At 41.2% G+C, this 21598-nt stretch overlaps 1 protein-coding gene across 3 annotated transcripts in view; it reads left to right on the forward strand.

The window, feature by feature from the left end:
* The window catches only part of WDR59 (WD repeat domain 59), a 77983-nt gene extending 56764 nt beyond the window's left edge, over window positions 1-21219 (forward strand). Inside the window, exons 20-27 of one of the 3 annotated variants that reach the window (XM_019646456.1) lie at window positions 2908-3041; window positions 4207-4288; window positions 7318-7430; window positions 8816-8966; window positions 9062-9134; window positions 10583-10709; window positions 10864-11006; window positions 20208-21219. In XM_019646456.1, the coding sequence (XP_019502001.1) occupies window positions 2908-3041; window positions 4207-4288; window positions 7318-7430; window positions 8816-8966; window positions 9062-9134; window positions 10583-10709; window positions 10864-11006; window positions 20208-20221 (837 nt within the window). In that variant the 3' untranslated portion in view covers window positions 20222-21219. The other 2 variants (XM_019646454.1, XM_019646455.1) reach the window with 2 other exon arrangements.
* Window positions 21220-21598: the final 379 nt, after the last annotated feature.

A 21598-nucleotide genomic window follows, 5' to 3' on the forward strand; every position in this document is an offset into this window, starting at 1 on the left:
GGCGTGTTGGATAGGCCTCACTAGAATCAGACGTTGATTTCCTTATATGCAGAAGTGGATCCATTTAACAGTGGACCAAACTATTTACATAGTAACAGGTGGCTTAGTCAGGACTTATTTATTTTTCCTTTTTATGTGAAAGTCATGCTCTTAAAAACAGATTAACAAGTATGGGTATAGCAGCCTGACAGGCTTGTGTTCAAATCTCAGCTCTTAGGAGTGTAGCCTTGAGTCATGGAGGCCATGCCCTCTGTCAGAGAGCTGTGTGCTGAGGCTCAATTCGCATAGAGTGAGTAGTCTGTAGCAGGAGCTAATGCTGTTGATAATAACAGGCAAGCCTTTAAATCCTAAGTCAAACATCTGTACACTTGGACTTGTGTCTAGGACATTTCTCATTCCCCACATATGGGCTCCCGTGTAGCCATTTGTAGGTCAGGCTCTGGGGAAAAATAAGATAATTGCTCATGATCTTCCATGTCCATTATCCACATCCCTTGGCTCAAGTACTTTTGACATTCTAAAATGATCATTTTTAGAAATAATTCAAGTCTCTGCTAGGAAAACCAGTTTAAAATGAGCTAGTCTATTTGCAAATGAACCACTTAATATTATATTTTCATTAGGTTTGCTTCAAAAGTCAGGAAGTTGTGGTTTTCACTGTGGTCTGAAAGCGGTAGACCCCATCCCTCATGAGACTTCCGTTTATTGCCCGTTTAGTTAAATGGCGTTGTAGTGAATTGCTCAGTTGTTCAAGTGCTTCTCATTCTCTCTTTGTAATAGAGTCAGAGTCACCACTTAGAACAGTGTTTTAGAGGCCTTCCAACTAACCTGAAGACCAAATTACATGGATCATATTCTCTTCTTGATCAGATCTTTTTAGTGTAGATCTTTCTTTCTCTCTCTCTCTCTCTCTCTCTCTCTCTCTCTCTCTCTCTCTCTCTCTCCCTCTCCCCAGTACCCTAAATCTCATCTGAGATGACCAATTATGTGAGACCCCTGGGTTTGTCATTTCCTGGGCTTTTTAAACTCCTGGAAACCAGGATGAAAATCACAATGAAATGAGTGTGTGTTTATGTCACTGCTGGATGGGTGGATGCCCAATTACCCTACCTAAAAGCAGTCATGTCATAGTGCACCCGTGACGACATAGTTTTGTGTCGGTCAGCAAGGCCTGGCTCCAGCCCATTCTGACAGGTTGTTTGCTCTTTAGCACTTTCTCCCCTTACTTGCACCCACGTCAGGATATTTGTGGCTAAAAGGATAGTGTTTCTGTGAGTACAGTCATAATTCTTACTCAGAAAATAACCAAGGGTTAGCAGAGAATTGAAGGGCTCCCCCACAGTCATAGATTAAGCTTCCTCTTGTATTGCAGAGTAATGTCTTCTGTATGGATAAATAGTAACTGAACTGCTTCTTAAGATCAAATGGGTTAAGGTCCGTATTGATAATGTCACAAACGTATTTACCAATTATGATAAGCAATTCAGATACTTCAGCTAAACTTCATTTATCTTCCATGAACTAAGTCCCAGTGTCCTGGATTTAGTAGGTTCCCATAACACTTCCTAATCCTATAGGAAGTTACATGCATTGGGCAACTTTGTGGATTAGATGGGACATCAGTGGCCAGAAATGCCTGGTGTGACTAATTTATGGACGAGTGATTGTATAAAAATCACTTGTGGAAAATGAACTTGTGAATAATCTAAATAATGATCTCATCTAAATTCCTGAAGGTTTATACATATTCCTAAAGGTTACAGATTTTAAAATTGTACTTTTTCAGTTTCCACCATGTGTGCTCTCACCTTTCCATTGTTCCCTTATTAGCCTGGTGAGATTGGAACAACAGCTTACCCTGAGCCACAAGCTGTCAGTGAGCGAAAAGAGAGTGATAGGAGACTACACTCACAGCAAATAAGTAACTTTCCTGGGGTCCTCTTGAACCAGTACATGTGGCAAAAAGACCAGTCAACCTTGGTTTTTCTGACACAGAATTGCAGGCCCTTTAAACTAGCTCCTTTTGCCTCCTTTGTTAATAAATATGTCACTTCCCTTCTGCGTTGAATCACCTTGGTGGCCCCCTTTTTAATTTCTGGCAATGAAAAAAAACCAGAATCTCACTCTCTTGGCTGGTTGTCATTTTAAAGGTACCAGATGGGGCTACACTGTAATAATTCTCATTTTCCAGGACATCTCTCATTTCCCACATATGGTAGACTCCTCTGTAGCCATTTGTAGGTAAGGCTCTGGGGAAATAGGATAATTGCTCCTGATCTTCCATGTCCATTACCCACATCCCTCTACTCCAGTGGTTTTGACATTCTGAAATCATCACTTTTAGAAATAATTCAAGTCCGCTAGGAAAAACGGGGTAATTTTCTGTGAGCTGCTAAGGTTTTCTGTCTGCCTACCGTAGATTAAGGTTTGCACGGCCCATGCTACTGTGTCTGGATTAAATTCTCAACATATCCTATTAAAACTCTCTGAGAAGGAAAAAACAAACAAACTTTGATTAGTTTCAAACAAGAACTTTGAACCTGGGGCTGAACCCAGCCTTAAAAGTTGCTCTTCTCCCACATTTTTGTGGTCTTTACTAACTTGTTTACCTGCTGTTCTTTTTCTTCTTTATTTTTTTAAATTCTGGCTTCAAGGTATCTGTTTGTGATCACCTGCTGCATATACAGTTCTGCAGTAGGTGCTTGTTTTCCTGTTGGGATTTGGAACCAAGAGCTCAATGCCCTTTGTCATCCTTTTATTTCCTGCAGATGCTGATTCATGTAATTGTGGGCATGATGTAATGCAAAGTCTCTGCAAGTTACCAATGACCCAACTAAGATGTGTCTGTAACTGTAGGTTTCCATTCAGCAAGGTTCCCATTAGTTATAGCTTGTCATCTCCCCCTAGAAATCAAGGAGATGGAAAAGTAAGCGCGAGGGATCGGACTCGGGCAATCGACCAATCAAGGCTGCTGGGAAAGTTATCATCCAGGATATTGCATGCCTTCTTCCTGTTCACAAGTCATTGGGAGAATTGTACATGTAAGTTCAAAATTTTAAGTATGCCTTGCTTATTATTACTTAGGCATAATTATCAAAGGTTTTTTTGTTTTTTGTTTTTTTGTTTTTTTTTAAGTATTGGAACCCTTTCTTCAAAAGCAGTTTTAGGAGAAGTCCAGTGTATTAGCTTCCTATTGCCGTATAGCAAATTACCACAGACTTAATGGCTTAAAGCAATATACATTTATTATCTCACACTTCCATGGATCAGGAGCCTGGGTATGGCTTAGCTGGGTCCTTGCTCAGGTCTCACCAGGCTGAAGTCATGGAGTTGACCAGGTGGTACACATATCCAATGGTTGGGATCCTCTTCCCAGCTCATTCAGGTTGTTGGCAGAATTCAGTTCCTTGCAGCCACGGAAGTTGGTGAATTTCATCCTCTTTGAGACCAGCAGCAGTGTCTCACTGATGCTGCACCTTCTTTCTAAACTATGCCCTGATTAGGTAAGGCCCACTCAGGATAATCTCCCTTTAGACAAATTGAGAGTCGACTGATTAATAATAACCTAGTCATGGAAGTGATGTCCCATCAGTATTTGCTGGTCTCACCTGCATTTAAAGAGAGGGACTTATATAAGGTACTTAATAGCAGGGGCAGAAATCTTGGGAGTAGCCTCAGAGTTCTGCCTCCCAAGCCCAATCAGCAAAACAGATAAAGCAGAGCCACTTTGGTTAAAGGGAGTTGGGAGATGAGTGACAAGTATACAGAGGCCGGCCTGTGGTTCCTCTTCTTCCTGAACTTGAACACATAACAAAAAGTACTTATTTTGTAGTATATACACAGCGTACTACTCTTCGTATTAGAAACTACAGTGTTGCACATATTTAAATCCATTGTTATTCAACCCTTGAGCCTGGGGAACTCCACAGAAAACCGGGTTAGCAAATTGGCCTTTGGGTCTGGCCTCCTGTCCTGTCTCAAAGAGGTGAGTGATTTCACTTTCCCAGGCCTGAACCCACAACATAACATCCGCGAGTAGTTAAGCATTTTCTTCATGTTATGTGGAAAGGGAGCTTTAGGCCAGTACAAATAAAACCTTTTGAGTGATAACCAAATAGGCAGTTGTTGGTCTATTTGTTAAACCAGGAGTAATTGAGTTAGGAAGTTAGACTAGAAAGAAACCCCTAAATTCTTTTTAAATTTCAGATTGAATGTAAATGATATCCAAGAAACGTGTCAGAAGAATGCCACTTCCGCCTTGCTTGTTGGAAGGAAGGATCTTGTTCAGGTATTATCCACCCCTTTTGCTGGAGATTTGGACTTTTATTCTTTTTTTTTTATTTTTTTTTTTGATTTTTATTCTTGAGCAGGTTGTTTTCGCTTTATACTTGTGGTTTAGGATATTTCGAGGTGTGTGCCTATTGTGCAATTCCTCCCCCAATTTCTTTTCCAAACTATACGACTGGAGCAGCTTTCTAAGTCTCTTAGATGTCTTTCTTATCAGTGCTTAGTTGAGAAGGTCCTAAAGCATTTACTAAGTATTTTTTATTGCATCCCTTTTCTATTCTAGTACCATGGCGATTGTTAGGACATACCTAAATTTGGGTATCTGCATCTTTCCCATTTGCACCCTTAATTCTATTTTGTTTTGGGTTTTTTTACTTTTAAAAATGCTTAATTTCATAAAAGGTTTACGAAAACATTCCTTTAGATGGAGACATGTTGAGTTTTAAAATACGATGTAGGGGCGGGAGGTTAGCTCAGGTGGTTAGAGCGCAGGCTCTTAACACCAAAGTTGCTGGTTTGATTCCCACATGGGCCAGTGAGCTGCATATACCCTCTACAACTAGATTTAAAACAACGACTTGACTTGGAGCTGATGCGTCCTCGAAAAACACACTGTTCCCCAATAAAGTTAAAAAAAAATAAAAATACAATAAAATACGAGGTAATCTTACAAAAATTTAAATCTTCATTTTTGTAGGAACACAGTAGTGTATTTAAAGCAAACTACTCCTGTGTTGTTGTTTTTTAAACAACTTGATTGAGGTATAGTTAATATACCATTCAATTCACCCATTTAAAATGTGCCATTCATTGTCTTTTAGTATATTCATAGAGTTTTGCAACAGTCACCACAAATAATTTTAGAATATTTTCATCACCCTAAAAAGATAGCTCATGGCTCCCAATCCTGTCTTCCCCCACCTAGCCCTAGGCAACCACTAATCTGCTCTCTGTATGTATTGCACCCTTTATTCTTTACTGTGAGGATTAGATTAAGCAATGAAAACTACGAGTTGTTATTCTGTCTGCTCAGGTTTTTCCCTTATAACCCTCCAAATGACCCAGAACTAAGGCCTGCCCTTGATTTTTATCTGATGAAAACATCCCTGAGATTTTTATTTGTCTTCTAATCAAGCTTTGCCCCAAACCCTTTTAAGTGAAATTTAGTCATGGATTTAATCTATTTCTCTAAGGACCCAGCCACCTAAAGTTCTGTGAACAGTAAGAAGGCAAAAAGGAGTAGTAGTATTTTTGTGGAATTTATAACAGGATGTGTAGGTCCACCTCAGCTCCCTAGTGGTGTAACCCTGGGCAAATTATTTCCGACTCTCTCAGCCTCTGTGTATGTTTGTAAAATGGGAACCGTAAGAATAATTACCTCATAGTGTTGGTGAGAAGATTGGTAAATGCAATGCTAAGGCAGACCCAATGCTCATGTTCTGAAAAACAGTCTCTGAGGAAAAATTACTTCCAAAAGTGTTTTGTTTTTTAAATTTTCGTTAAGTTGATTTGGAAGGTCAGGCTAGTCCAAGTGAAGTGGAAAGACCCTTCCCTTGGGCTCAGACAGGCCCAGGTATAAATCTGGGCTCTGTCACCTTGTTGTTCTGTGATCCTAGGCAGCCACCTCGTCTTTCTGAACCTCAGTTTCCTCGACTATAAAATAGGAACAATACTTTTAAGGTTCTCATGAGAACTAAATAAGGTAATATGCCTGTATGTAAAATTCCCATACTTACATCTGATAGATGCTAACTACCCAATATGTGGTACAATTACTGCTGCTGTTCTTGCAATTATTGTCATCATTTGTGGTATGGTACTGTTTAGTGGGACAGAAATGACATCAATGCAAATGCTTGAAGAATTTTAAAAAAATTCTTTATGCACATGTTGAGTTCATGTGCCTACTATTTTGCAAAGAATTGCAGAAATAAACCTAAGTGTCAACTATTTCTTTTGAAGGCATTAGGAAATGTGTGTTATAAGTGAGGAAATGCCATACCTAAGTTGTCAGCAGGGTAGTAAACATCCTGTTCTGTCCCTTTCAGCAGCTATGCAGGTAAGTCTTTGATTATAAAGATGAACATAATCTCAAGTTTCTCAGTTGAACCCATACTTGTGTACATTATTTAAGTATTATAGGTGCCACATAATTTAATTGATTTTTTTTTTTACCTAGCTGATGTGTTTCTCTACCTGTGTTTCAGTATTTTTATTTGCTTAGTCTTTTTTCTTAGATTATAAACTCCTTGATTTAAAACCTATACTTCTGCCTTTTGAGTATCTCATAGAGTCTAGTATAGTGTTTTCCAGTTAGTGGGCGTGCAATGATGTGTTGCTGCTAGGAAAGCTTTCCCAAAAGTACTGTTCTATTTTTAAATGTTTGAAGGGGAGTGGGCTCTGTCGATGGCACGATGTATTTAGTGTGTGCTAAATCTTGCGTTTAACAGACACTTAATGGACCTTGGTATCTGCTTGATGACTCCAAGCCCCTTGAGATTTCCTCAGACTTGGTGTCAACAAAAAAGAAAGCCAAATCTATTTTGTCTTGGCCTGTTTTTTTTCTGTAGCTTCAGCGAGTATACTGAAACTTTTGTAAGGAAAGCAACAAAGTTTTTCATTATTTGGCTGAAGAAGGACAGATCTTAAATATGATACAGAATACCCTTTTTTTCTCCCTGACAATTCAATAATGAAGCAGTAGAAAAAGTCACATGAATTAGTGGCTAAATAGACAACCCGCTGAAGTTACTGCATGGTGTGATTTCTCTGAAGTTTGCTTAATGAAAGTTTTTAAGGCTAATGTTTCTCAAATGTTGTAGTCCCCTGAGAATCTTGTTAAACTGCCAATTCTGATTTAGTAGGTCTGGAGCGGGGCCTGAAATTCTGTATTTCAGTAAGCTCCCAGCTTTTGTGGCTCTCCGAGTAGCAAGGTTGGGATGTAGGTGGAGGGGAGGTGGGGTTCTTTCATGCTTCCCGTTCCTGTCCTCACCAGTCTGAGTTTTGGGTGTTTCTCTTTAATTTGTTCAGGTTTGGTCACTGGCTACGGTAGCTACAGATCTTTGCCTTGGTCCGAAATCTGACCCGGATTTGGAAACACCCTGGGCTCGACATCCATTCGGGCGACAGCTGCTGGAATCCCTGTAGGTTTTGAGAGCTAAAAGTGAGGAAATGAGTGATATACATTTTAGGTCTGTCAACACTTTCAAGGTTACTGTCTAAGAGAAAAGCACTGAGGCCTGAGAAATGAGAGGTAGAAATGAGATGTTTCCTTTTTGTGCTACAATAATTTCTGTGCACAACCAACTCCTTATAGCAGAAGGGACTATACAGTATTTGTCATCTATAACAAGGATTTGAGACTCATGTATCCTTTAGAGATTTATGCATTAGCCTCTTAAGTCACATCATTCTGAACACAGGAGTTTGAGCTTTTGATATGGCGAATGTCTTGGGTGCCACAGAGTTTCACCCATGAGAGCAGATTAGAGAATTGCGTGTTGGCTTTCATATTTTCGGAAGGCCGTGATGCTTTCACCCTGTTAGGCAATTTATGAAAACATTGAATTTGTGTTTCATTTATTGCACTGAAATATGGCCAACTGGAAATATAGTGTGCAAAATGACTTACAACCAGGTAAACCACTTGAACCTCCATAACAGTGAAGCTTGGCTCCTAACAGAAGCTGAGTTCAATAAGGAAGCTCTCCCTCCTTCAGGGGAAGGTTTGCTTTACTTCCTGGTTGAGGCCAGACCTGGGACACATGTGCTCGGCTTCGGTTGCCTCATGATAATGCAGGGATGATAATGCTTATTCTACCCACTTCACATAAGGCTCAAATCAGATAGTGAGTGTGAAAACACCTTAACAAATATTAGACATTGTCTGATGGAAAAGCATCAGTATTCCATCACAAGGGCCAAGTCCCTCTGATCCCTACCTCACATTCTAGCATAATGGTCCTGAAAGGAGCAAAGGGGATATGAGTACCTAAAAGGTAAAACTATTCCTTGTTGTTCTATTTTAATAGCTCATATTCCTAATTCTACCTCCTGAGTCTTATCGCCTGCTTGCCATGCAGTGGTGGTACAGTGTTCTCTGAGCACCTTTGCATGGCTTTAGGCTATATGAATGAAGCTTATAGGAACCTCCCAGAAAGCAGTGCAGTTGGGAGAGAACATGTATGGCCTCACTCGGATGTTAGTTTAGTCTCCTTAGCTCTTGAGAAGCTATACATTCAAGTCTGAGCCCATGCCTAGATGCCAACCAGAAGCTTTCAAATTGATTTTCTAGGTGATTTGTAATACTTAGATACATTTTATTCCAAAGCAAACTTAACCAAATTTAATCAAAGTAGATCAAGCCTCTGGATCTGTAGAAAGCCCTGGTTCCTGATTGGGGTGTTTGAGGAAGAATTAAGCATCCTCTCTTCCTATTCCTATGGCAACAACCCACCATGTTTGGGATAGTATCCTTCCTCCATCCCTTCTTTTGACCTGTTTTCTCTTTTCTCATCTTTTTCTCTAGGTTGGCTCATTACTGCCGACTCCGGGATGTCCAGACATTGGCTATGCTCTGCAGCGTGTTTGAAGCCCAGTCTCGGCCTCAGGGAATACCAAACCCTTTTGTGCCTTTTCCCAGTCGTTCATCAAATCTTGTGGTGTCCCATAGTCGATACGTAAGCTTGTGGTTTTCTAGCTTGTGCCTGACATTTCCTAAAGGTAAATGTTCATGGGGAATGGTATTCTGATGCTACTCTTGTTTGTTCTGCAGCCCAGCTTCACCTCCTCTGGTTCCTGCTCAAGCATGTCAGACCCAGGGCTCAACACCGGTGGCTGGAACATAGGTTGGTATGGAATTGACTGAGCCCACGTTGGATGTTTAGCTCTAACAGCTGGGTGTGAGTTGTTAATAATATGTAATCTTTAGTTGAAATTTAGGAAAAATTCTCCACATTTTTCCTTGTTTCTCATTTTTCTTTACATTTATTTAGTATGATGGCAATACTACATTCAGCAAGGCCTAGACTTTCATGTTTCAACAGGCCAGTTTCTGGAAGATCTTTGTGCCTTTCTGGGTTGCTTTTCAATCCCATAACCTTGAGAAACTGACAATGAGCCTTCCCAGTGTTCACCCCAAAAACCTAACCCTATCCTTTCTCTGTCACACACCCCTTCCATGGTCATCTGCCACTTCTATTATCTACCTCTTCCCATATACCTCTTTTCAATGTAGAGAAATAAAGCTGAGCCTGATTAGCTGACCATAGAGATCTATTTAATGAGTAGATGTATTTGTGTTTCCTGGATTTTTAAAATTTCTTTTTAAAAATTATCTTAATCTTCTTGATTATAAAAGTAATATGGGAAGGAAGAAAAACAAAACACAAAGTATTAGAGAAGAAAATAGCAATCATTGATTGTCCCACCTAGAAATAACATGTTAACATTTCAGAACATTTTCTTCCAACCTTTGTGTATATGGGGTCTAGGAGGAGTCATTATATGTGATTTGTGATTTGTGTTTGGTTTTTAATTTTATCATGAGCATTTTCTTTTCTTTTTTTTTTAAAAAGATTTTATTGGGGAATTGGGGGAGAGAACAGCGTTGGGGAATCACGGAAGGGGAACGAACAGACATGTTGTCTTTTTGTTCTTCAGTCTAGTTGTGGAGGATGTCGCTTCACTAGCCCATGTTGGTATTATCATTGCGCTCTTCCCGGCTGAGGCAGATCAGTCGTCAGCCATTGGATGGCCGCTAACGGCAGCTCACGCCGGCTGCCGGCCACTCACGATAGCTTACAGCAGCCCACTGCAGCAGGGGCTGCAGCCTACGCTGTCATCTCACGGCAGCCCAGCTCCAGGTCGAGCTGTTGTTCACCATCTTAACTGTAGAGGGCGCAGCGTCACTGGCCCATGTGGGAACCGAACCAGTGGCCCTGCTGCTCAGAGCTCGCACTCCCAAGCCAACTCTTAACCAACGAGCCACTCAGCCAGCCCATGAGCATTTTCTTATGTCATTTAGAAAGTCTATAAATAATTACTGCCTAATATTCTATTCTGTAATTTGCTTAATCATTATATATGTACTTAATTATCAGATTACCTTAATAATAAATACCTAGACAAAAAAGTAAGTCTAGGAAAGACTTCTGTTTAGTTATATTTCTCAGGATCTTCAACTTAGCTTATTTTTATTTTAGGGAATAAATTGGGCACTGCTTTATGAGAGTTTTCAGAGATTTTCCATGTCTCTTCTGATTTCCATCTTCCCATCCCATTCGATTTTCTTCAGCAGGGAGAGAGATAGAACATATATCTTCACCTTGGGGAGAGTCCTCACCAGAAGAAATCCGTTTTGGGAGTCTGACTTATAGTGATCCTCGTGAACGAGAACGTGACCAGCATGATAAAAATAAAAGGTAATGACCTTCCTAGGTGAGAGCTGCAGTTCTATAGTGCTTAGATTCTCCAACATTAGGACTTTGTATTAAGAAAGGTATATACAGTGCCATTTGGTATTGAGCTTGTTTTTTCCTAAAGGAACTGATAGGATATCTTTTGACTTTTATCCAGGCTCCTGGACCCTGCCAACACCCAGCAATTTGATGACTTTAAGAAATGCTATGGAGAAATCCTCTATCGCTGGGGTCTGAGAGAAAAGAGAGCTGAAGTGCTGAAGTTTGTGTCATGTCCCCCTGACCCCCACAAAGGAATTGGTGAGTATGCTTTTTTTTTTTCTTTTCTTGTCATTATCTGAAAGCTTCTATAATTTGTCCGTAACACAATACTTGGAAGGAAGTTTTAGTTTCTCGTAAGTAAGTAAGCAGAAATTTCTGAGGCATTTTGAGTCTATTTTAAGCTTCATGACAAGATTAAATATTTATTGTACAGAAGTAGTTTTATATACAATCCTCAGGTAGTAATTGGCAGTAGGAACATTTATGCATTTAATGATATAGATACACAACTAATATCTATCAAACTCCTCTTAAGTCACAGTGCTAGCTCATTTCCTTCCCTTCGTGGAACTCGCAGATTAGTGGTGGAGAAAAATTAATTTAAAATTGTGATCAAATGACTTAAGAACAAACAAAAGGGATGTTGGGGCAGGGAAATCAGGGAGGGAGAATTTCAGAAAACGTATTGAGTTGTGCTGGGAGTGCGTCTCTGAGGAGCTGAGGTCTGAAGGACAAGGAGCCATCTGTGCAGAGGGCAGCCAGAAGCATGTCCATGCAGAGGGAGCAGGCCTATGGGAGAAGCAACTTGTTATTTTAAGTAAGTAAAGGAAGCCCAGTGTGGTTAGAACACAATGAGTGAGAAGAGTGATATAAGATCAGATTGTAGGGTAATTATGATGTAGGATATTTCTTGTGCCAGGGTTGTGGTCTCATGGAACCGAAGAATGGAGACATGGACCAGAGAGGTAAAGTTGCAGAAAAGGAGTTTATTAGAAGTAAAAATACATTTCAGAGAAGCAGAAGTGGCCCAAGCAGTAGAGAATGGCTCAAAGGCCATTATTAGAAAAGAAAGTACACTCCAATGAGTTTGGAGTGGGCCCTGAGCAGAGGCAAGGTTCAAAATGCTCAAAAGGCTTTGAGTGCAGGACTTGGAGTTTTTATCCCTTCTTCTTCTAGAATGGGCTGTTCTTCTCTGGGTGTGGTACCACCTGATTGATCTCATCTCTTTAGAAAAGGAGTTTATTAAAAGAAAAGAGAAGTTTTGGATGGAGAGGGGAGGTCTTTGGGGAGGTGCATTCTGTGGGACATGGAGGAATGCAGAGACCCAATGCCTGCCTCTAACTGCCTATCTTGTTTTCCCTTGAGAGACTTGATCCCCATAAAATCTCTATGGGAAGTTGAGGGACAGGAGGTCTTCTGTATCTATTGTACTTCCTGCTGCGCAGGGGTGTGGAGCTGTCCCTGCCTATTTGGGGATTCAGGGAACTCTCACCCTATCTTATCTCAGATGAGAGGAAGGGGTCTCGAGATCTACCTGGAAGACTGTGTTGGCTTCTTTTGTAGGGACTGGCAATCTTGCTGGGGTACCCTCTGTATCCCCAAAGCCCCTAAATGAGGAAAAATAGATTCTAATAAGTTTCTTAAAGAGCAGAGCTCAAAGCTATTGATGTAGCATGACTATGGGTTTGGAAAGAACATTAGCCTTTAATGTTTACAATCAACAAGTATAATGGCCTGGGGAAATGTTAAAACCTATTTAGTCTATGGATTGGGATTATTTGAGAGTTAAGTCTGGAATGGCTTGGGGAATGTTGGAAAGTTACAGGCTTTAAGTAGTTATCTAAAGTCAGGGTGGGTGAGAGATATTCTGTGATTCAGTCTAGGGGCAATCTTTAGTCTAGGTTTCAGAAACTGATTAGAAGAGTAATCAAAGCCAGGGGCTAAGAAACTAGGGAAGAGGAGATTTAAAAGTTGTCCCTGGGGTGAGGATGGAGGGTGGGGGGGCGGGGCTACTAGTTTGGTCCGCATCCATTAGGGACTTTTAAGTATAGAATTTGGATTATATTCTAAATCCAGTGATAAGCTTCAAAGGGCATTGAGAAGTAATGCTTTGGGTTCCATTTTAAGAGGATCACTTTGGCTGTTATATGAAGAAAGGATTGGAGGAGGGCAGAAGTAGAGGTTGAAAGAACTTTGAAGATGGTTGGAGTAGTCAAAGAGAGATTAACAGTTTAGTCTAGGGGTCATATCAATTGGGTGGGGAGAGGTAAATGGATTAGAAATACATTAGAAGTAGACTCAACATGATTTACAAACACATTGGATGTGGGATTGAGGAAACTTGGATAATTCTTAGGTTTCTAGCTTGAGCAGCTAGGTACATGATGGTGCCATATTCTAAGAAAATTGAGACTAAAAGACTGAAAGAAAATTGAGAGCTCAGTTTGGGACAGTCACAGTTGTGTGTGAGATATCAGACTGTAGAAGTCATATAGACAGTCAGATGTGAGTCTGGAGATCAAAGGAGAGACTGGGGCTAGAACTAAGAATTTGGGAATCTTCAGCATATGAGTGGTATTCAAGCTGTGAGAATGGGTGCATCTACCTGGGAGATGTAGGGTGGGGAGGAAGAGTTTGAGGAGAACAAATAAGAGAGCCCACCCACTCTGGGCCTTGAGAGGAAGCTAGTACCTGGAGCTTGAGTCTTAGAGGAAGAACCAGAAACAGGAACTTAGAATGAGACATCAGTGAATTTTGATGAAAAGCAAGACTGTGACATGAAAGAAGCTAAGAGAAGAGATGTTTTTTAAAGGGCGAAATGGAAGACTGCCAGAGAGTCAACTGAACAGACAATGATTTCTTCTCTCCCCAGACCCCACCAAAGTGTCCATATAGAGCATTTCTGAAAAGGCATAGCTGCGCAAGAAGTAACGTTGGAAATAAAATTTGGGACCCGGGCGGGAGATAGGTTAGTGGTACCTGATTTTAAAGGGCCTGAGAAAGCTGAACCCAAAACCAGCAGGTGGAAAACAGTAGGATACATGGCAGAACTCCCAAATGGCTCAGGAATTAGTGGTACCTGGTACCTCTGGAAATGGCACGAAATTGGTGTTAAAAACAGGAGCATTGTTTGATGGCTTTTGTAGGGTCCTGGGTCCCCTCTTCAACTTTGCACAGCAGGCTCCTATCCTTCCTTTACCCCAGCAGAAAACTAGAAGTTCGTTCTCCAGTGAAGATAAACACATTTCCAGATTGAAAGGGCTCACCAAGCACCTAGCATAATGAATGATAGAAAGAAGACCCCAGGACCTTCCAGAGAGAAAACAGGTTCCACACAAGGGATGAGGGATATGAATGGCCGCACACTTCTCAGGAGCAGTGAGCAAGACACTGGAAACGAGATGACAACACAGTAGTTCCTTCAGAATTCTCAAGAAAATGATTTGTAACCTAGGATTCTGTACCCAAATTATCAATCAAGTGTGAAAGGGAAATGCTCCTCCTATCTCAGGAGCGGAATAGAACCAATCCAGGAAACCAGGGAGTCGGAATGACAGAGAAAGGACATCTAAGTGACAGACTTGGAGGTAGACCAGTCCAGGATGGAGCTTCAGGAATGTTGTCTGTAAGAAGAGAAAACTGAAAAAATATTTAATGTATTTCAGTGTGTTTATAGAAGATTCAGATGTTTAAGGGAGAGTTTAGAGATGAATTATTGATAAGTACATAGCAAACTAAGCAGATAAACAAGATAAGACAGTTCTTAACTATAGGAAAAACAGTGTGCAAGAAAGGAAAAGTTGTCACGGTACATGGCTTGAATAATGTTTACCTAGATAAATAATGTGAAAGCAGAATTCTGATCCAGCTAAATGATAATAGAGCTGTCTGGGGAAGGTGAGGGACAGGCTGCATATGTGTGCGGTTGGGGAGATGGGGACTGAAAGGGAGCTTCCACTGAAGAAAGCCAATAGATAATGCTTAAATATGAAAATGAAGAAACAGCTTTATAAATATAGGGAGATAAAAACAAAAGAAATAGTTAAATGGGTTGGAAGGATTTTCCTGGGGAGTGATGGGTGTGGGAGTGGAATGGAATGCTAGTTTTGACATGGTATAGAATATTTGACTCTAAATTTGTGTGTGTGTGTGTGTGTGTGTGTGTGTGTGTGTGTGTGTATGTAGTTTCAGTATAAAAATCAAGTAAACCAGGGTAATACATAGTTTTAAATACTGAATAACAAAGATTATTTGAACATGGATTATTTTGGTGTGTGTACTTGAAGGAATGCAAAGACAAGGCTATTTGGGCAATATATTTTTCAGAGCATCTAAATGCATGGAAGTATTGGGCTGTCGGAAAAGTCACGATGCATTTTTGCAACGAAAAACATAGAAAATATATGTCATGACTTTTCTGACAACCCAATATATTAGGGAGAGATTAATGATGGCCTGGAGCAATTTTGTCATTTAAAATTAGTTTTCAGGAAAATACATGAATCACAAAGATGTGTAACTGGTGCATCAATTCATCAACCAGTGAAACTTATATATGCTATTATAAAGAATTACGCTGGGTTCTATGGGCTGTACAAAGAACTATAAGGTGTGGTTGGTGGGGGCTGGGTCAAGAAGTCTATAATCCAATCAGAGATAAACCATTAGCTCGTGAAGACTTAAATGATATTAAAGAGTGAATACTATGTCTTAATACCATTATAAACATTATTACAAGTTTTCAGCAAAGGGGGCATTATGGAGGATTCACAGACAAAAACATTAAGAAAAACATTTTCTTTTTAAAGATTTCGTTGGGGAATTGGGGGAGGGGAACAGCACTGGGGAATTGGGGAAGGGGAACAGACACATTGCTGTCCTTTTGTTCTTCAGCCTAGTTGTGGAGGACATCACTTCACTGGCTCATGTTTGTATTATCATTGCGCTCTTCCCAGGTGAGGCAGATCGGTTGTTGGCCACTGAACGGCAGCTCATGGTCGTTCTTGGCAGCTCACGCTGGCTGCCGGCCACTTATGGTAGTCTACGGGAGCCCACTGCAGCTCCATTGCAGCCTACGCCTTCACCGGCGACTCATGGCACCCCAGCTCCAGGTCGAGCTGTTGTTCACCATCTTAGCTGTAGAGGGCGCAGCATCACTGGCCTTAATGTGGGATCTGAACCGGGGCCCTGCTGCTCAGAGCTGGCGTCCCAATCCAACTCTTAACCAACGCGCCACTCAGCCAGCCCAAGAAAAACGTTTTCATCCTTAAAGTTTTTACTATTTGGAAGAGTCGGACTGCCCATATCCAGGAAGAAAAATACAAAGTTCCCAGGGCTACCATTGGTCTCCTCAGGGTGGAAACCCAGCAATTTCTTCTTGCGCTTATCATATCTGCAAGGGTCATCATACAATATCGGCAGCAAATTTGAGGAATAAAGTTGTTTTCATTTAGGGGTTAGATACTGATAGAAAGGACTCAAAAGCTTCATTTATTTTGAGGGAATAATGCTCAACAGAGTCATCTTAAAAAAAAAAAAGTCTCTGGAAATAAGATGATTTTTGTTTTTTTTCCATCGTGGTATGTGGCTCTCGGTTCTCATGGTGGCTGAGCAAGGTGATTGCTTTGCTTTGTCAGCCCCGCCCCCAGTTCCTCCTCCAGAGGTGCGTATCTCTGCTCACCTACATTTTGTACAGCAATTTTCTGCTTCAGCTGATAATTTATTGTCTTATGTGGCTGGTTTTATTTACATTTGTGTAATAGGTGATGTTAACTGATACACACAGCTCTTCTGTATGGTTAACAAACTAGAGTCCTATGAGACTAAGCCTTTGGAGTTAGTTAGCTTCCTCCTGGAGGTTTCGTAAAGCCTCAGGAATCGTAATTTGATCATCCTGTGTGCCAGAGTACTTTTACTGCCTTATTAGTTTGTCTGTTAGGAACTAAGAATGATCCATTTGACGTCTACCGGATTTCACCTACAAAGCCTGTACCTGTGGTTGTATGCCTCCTTCCCTGAGATTCCTACGTTTGTCGATGTTGCTGTAAAAGACACCTTGACAGCTTTGGGATTTCAAACACACGCCACATCCCTTTGTATCTCCTAAAGTGGCAAAAGTTAGCATGTGTGCCAGCACGGCCCAAAGGTGTCCACACATTCTTCTCAACTGTTAACTAATAGCCATTCCGTTATGTGTAACACTAAGAGGCAAGAGAGAAATAGTAAAATTATGACAAGTAACTTAGTGTTTTCGTATTTTCTGTGCGTGTGAATTTATATCCACTTAAAAATTGTGCACACCCCCAAAGATGATTCATTAATCAACTAAATGAAATATTAGTTCAAGGTCTTAAAGATAATAAGGATGTTAGAAATTGTGTTTAAGCTGACACACTATAGAGAAACAATTACTAATGATACATTGAATTTTTCAGAGAGAGGACATTTTAATAATTTTACCCAGATAGATATGGAGAATAATTAAGTTTACATTGATAGCTATCTCAAGTGCCAAAGAACAACCCTTTTTAAAAGACATGTTATAAGTCTGTTAACTTGTACACATAATTTTACATCCTTATAATTTAAATGTTGAAGCTTGTCAAACCAGTAAAACCAATAAAGGAAATTTTAAAAATTTGAACTAATTAGGCTTGTCATGAGAACATAAACTTGAAGTCTTACATAATATAAAAAGTTATGCTTAGAGATAGAAGGCATAGCTATTTTTAAACCAAAATTATCAAAGCAGTCTAATTTGTCTCACGATTTACCTTAACTAGGGCTACCATAAAATTTTCTCCTTAGTTACCAGGTATTAAAAAAATATATTTATTGGTACTTTTTTATGACTATCAGTTGTCATGAAGCAGAGGAACTGGCTGTGATAGAAGAAAGGACCCTTCCTCTATTATAAGAGGCAGAAGGACAAGAGGAACCAACTTAGGGAGACTTGAAGATTTGGTGATGGAGGGATGAAGGGGCCCCTATTTGAAGGCTTCTGTTTTCTCAGGGAAGCCAGAGAAGAGGCCATAGGTGACAGAGAGGGGAGCATAGGTGTGAGGGCGGAGTTTTTGGAATGTGGCTGGGGTATGAAGTAGCCATCTAGGAAATGAAAGAGAAACAGACCAGTGTGCAGTGCTGGGAGTCTGTCCATGGTTGTGTATTTAGTGAGATACACATCATGATGGTCGACCTTCCCTCAGGACCACTCCAGGGCAGACATGGAGTGGGCAGGTGATAGGGGTCATTCAGGTTTGAGGTCTTGCCAGGTGGTACCATGGAGGGAGAGAGGGGCAGAGATGTTGAGGATATTTGCCAAAAAGTGATTTTAAAGTTGGGTCATGTAATTCAGAATGACTGAAGGAAAAACTACAGCCAGAAGGAGGCTGATGGAACAAAAGTGTAAGTGAAGATGGTAGATTAGAGATGAGAGGGCAGTGACCTAAGTGGTCAGGTGTACAGAGGGTTAGTGGCGTAGATTTTAAAGACACCAAGGATCGTGCCAAGAATTGGGGTAGAGGGAAGATTGAGGACCACGAACAGAAGTCTTCAGTATATGGATGTGGGTGTCCAGACTGTCAGGAGATGAGAACCGAGAAAAAGAGGAAAGGCTGGTGAAACCAGATGGCATTAGCCTCAAGGGGAAATGTAGCAGTCTGGAGGCAGTAATGGGGTGTGTGCCCACTCCTCCTGCCCCTGCTCCTTCTGAGAAGAGTCTGTAGAGCACCTGGGAAGGTCTGCACTCAAGGTGGCACAGTGGAAGGCCAGGCGGGGAGGAGGGAGGCTCTCCAGAGCAGCTGGGGATGAGCAGCGAGATGGGCAGTGAATATGGGCCGCCTGGACTCAGGGTATTGACTGCGGATGGTGGGATTAGCCCTCAGGGTCTCTTCCAGAAGGCTGGGGACCAGTCATAGCAGAACGGTCCTGACCGCTTCCCCAACAGTGGGCGGCACTGTGGTGTCCTGACCTGGCCCGTCATGTGCTGCTCGGTCATTAGCAGGCAGGCACAGAAGAGATTGTAAGACCAGTCAGCTCTCGACCCGAATGTTGACTGAGTCCTTCAGTTCTTGGAACACGCGTTTGGTAATCACCTTCCATATGTCAGGCCCCTGCAGCTGTTGGGGGTGGGAAGATGAGTGACACCCAGCCGCCACCGCTGCAGGCACAGGGGTTTCACCAGGGCCTGTGAGGGCCAGGCGCCTGCTGCACCCTTTGCGCTCACCTACCACTGCAGCGACAACAACTGCTCTTTATAACACTTACTGAGATGGTAGAAGAAGGGGTTCTGCTATTTAAAAAAAGAAAATAAAAAATCACTGGTCTAATAGGAGTCCTACAGAGCCCTAAGATGAATACATCTTTCTTAGCTCACAATGCCCAGTTTGCTTTTGCAGAACTAAACTCGTGTCTCTTGTTTTGGCCATCTCCAACCATTTCCAGAGTTTGGTGTGTACTGCAGCCACTGTCGGAGCGAGGTCCGTGGCACACAGTGCACCATCTGCAAAGGCTTCACATTCCAGTGTGCCATCTGCCACGTGGCAGTTCGAGGATCGTCCAATTTCTGCCTGACCTGCGGGCATGGGGGACATACCAGCCACATGATGGAGTGGTTTCGGACCCAGGAGGTGTGTCCCACTGGGTGTGGGTGTCATTGCCTGCTCGAAAGCACTTTCTGAACTTACAGACCAGAGTTGTCGGAAATCCCAAAGGACCCCAGAAGTGCTGGGCGACAAGTTCTCTGCCAGGCGAGAGGCTGCAGAACCCATTCCTCACTAGACTGGGGTATGTTCCCCTCACAGACTGCACTGCACCAGCTGTCGTGAGCCTTGGCTCTCTCTTCTGTTTGGCTGTCGGTGACTGGAGGAGAATGATGGCAGCCGTGCAGAGCCGCAGAGCCAGGTGGAAATTTTCTTGGAGAAAAGCACCTGCCTTCAGAGCCGTGTTCACTTTTGAGGGGTTAACCTTAAAACCCTGAAGAGCATCTTTGCTGATGCCGTTACAGAGACCAAGTCAGATGCAAAGGACAGTCTCCTGAGCCAAAGGACAGTGGACATTAATTTAGTTGGCAAGTGGGCCTATGACACAAGTTGGTATATTTCATGAACTGATGCATAGTGGTCTTTTAAAATATGATACTTAAATTATAAATATATGATGTAGTTAAGGATGCTTAAGATGTATTTTTTGTTATTTCTCTTCCAGTTGCTCTCCCTTGGCTAATAAAAGTCTGGTAATTGTTTAAAGACAGAGAAAGTTGAACAATGTTTTAGTGGATCTTTTTTTTTTTTTTTTTTTTTAACCCTACTTCTAATTGAAGTTAACTCTTGGATAGGAACAAAGGGAATGCTCAGGTTGTCAAAGGAAATGCTGATTTACTTTTGTCACCTGGCAGGAGAAAATAGAATTTGACATTAAGGTTCTTCCCAACCCCAAGAGTCTTTTAATCATTTCTTTCAGCAAAAGGAAAATGAGATGGCATCGCAGCATTGACATAACAAGTCTCCATTGCCACTGTGCAGGTTGGCTGAGCTCTGGTAAGTTTCTTCACTCTTCATTTGGGCTTCTTCCCAAACTTTGCCCCATGTTTATCTGTGTTCCAACTGGTTATGACTTAGATATCCACCAATTCTTCAGAATAATTTTCAATGCTTCACATTTTGTATGTGCTAGGAAAAAGTTCCTTCTTTTTGGTATTTCTACTGAAACTTATATTTGTTTCTTAGAATTTTACAATTCCAGATTGATTAACTTAAGAAATACAGCTTCATGTATCAAAATGTGTTGTACATCATCACTGTGTTTTAAAATGCAGGTCAGGACCCACTAATGGATTGTGAAATCAATTTAGTAGACAAAAACCACTAAAAAAAGTGAAATAGAGTAGAAGAGAAATGATCAGATTTGCCATACATAGGGTAATGTTTTGTGTAACTTTTTACCACTGTATACGCACAAACTTGCACACTTGTATAGTGCATCACGTTGTAAATTGATTTCTCACTGAGGCTTGTGGTCAAAACATTTTCAAAACACTGTTTGAGATGATGTTTAGATTTTGTCCCCTGTGTTACTGGGTGCAAACCACAGTGATGTAAGAGAAGCCTAGATCCCGTACAGTCAGAGCAGAGGTTTAACCCTGGGTTCTGATGTGAGGGCACATTGGGGGGCTGATAAAGGAGGCAGCCAAGGAAACCTGAAGTTGTGCACTGCTTGCCTTTCACTGGTTTGTGTTGATGCTGTAATGGTGATCGTGGAAGAGGCTGACTAATTTACACTGAGGTAAAGGATCTTTTGTGTTTCTCAGTGAAATCACACCATTTGCAGAGAACAACCTTTTCCTGTTCTCCACTGGTCAAACTGATGTAAAAATCTGTCCCTACCTGTCCCCATCAAGAAATAGATGTGTTTAAGGGCCGGCTGAGTGGCTCAGTTGGTTAAGAGGTCGCTCAAGGGTTTGAGCTCTGAGCAGCAGTGGTTGGAGTCCAGCCCGAGCTGAGCTGCTGCTGAGCTGCCAACAGGTGGCAGGATGGCTCAGCTAAAATAAATAAATAAATTCATTAATTAATTAAAAAAAAAAAAAGAATTAGATGTGTTTATTATAGGAACCTTGTCTTGGAAAACAGAAAAACCTTAATAATGGGTATTAAGAACTTTAAAGCTTAAAACATTATGTAATGTCTTCTTTCAATATATGTATTCCTTTTGAATTTCCAAGTTACCAGAACAAACGTGTAATATTTAAAAGATATTCACTACTGGAAACATATTGGTCTGGGTGCTGGCCATGGTCAATATTCTCTCTGCCTTGGAATAGATTATTAAAAGCACCAAAATCCTTTTTTGTTTGT

This window comes from Hipposideros armiger, unplaced genomic scaffold (assembly GCF_001890085.2).
Source record: "Hipposideros armiger isolate ML-2016 unplaced genomic scaffold, ASM189008v1 scaffold_102, whole genome shotgun sequence".
Taxonomy (NCBI): Eukaryota; Metazoa; Chordata; class Mammalia; order Chiroptera; family Hipposideridae; genus Hipposideros; species Hipposideros armiger.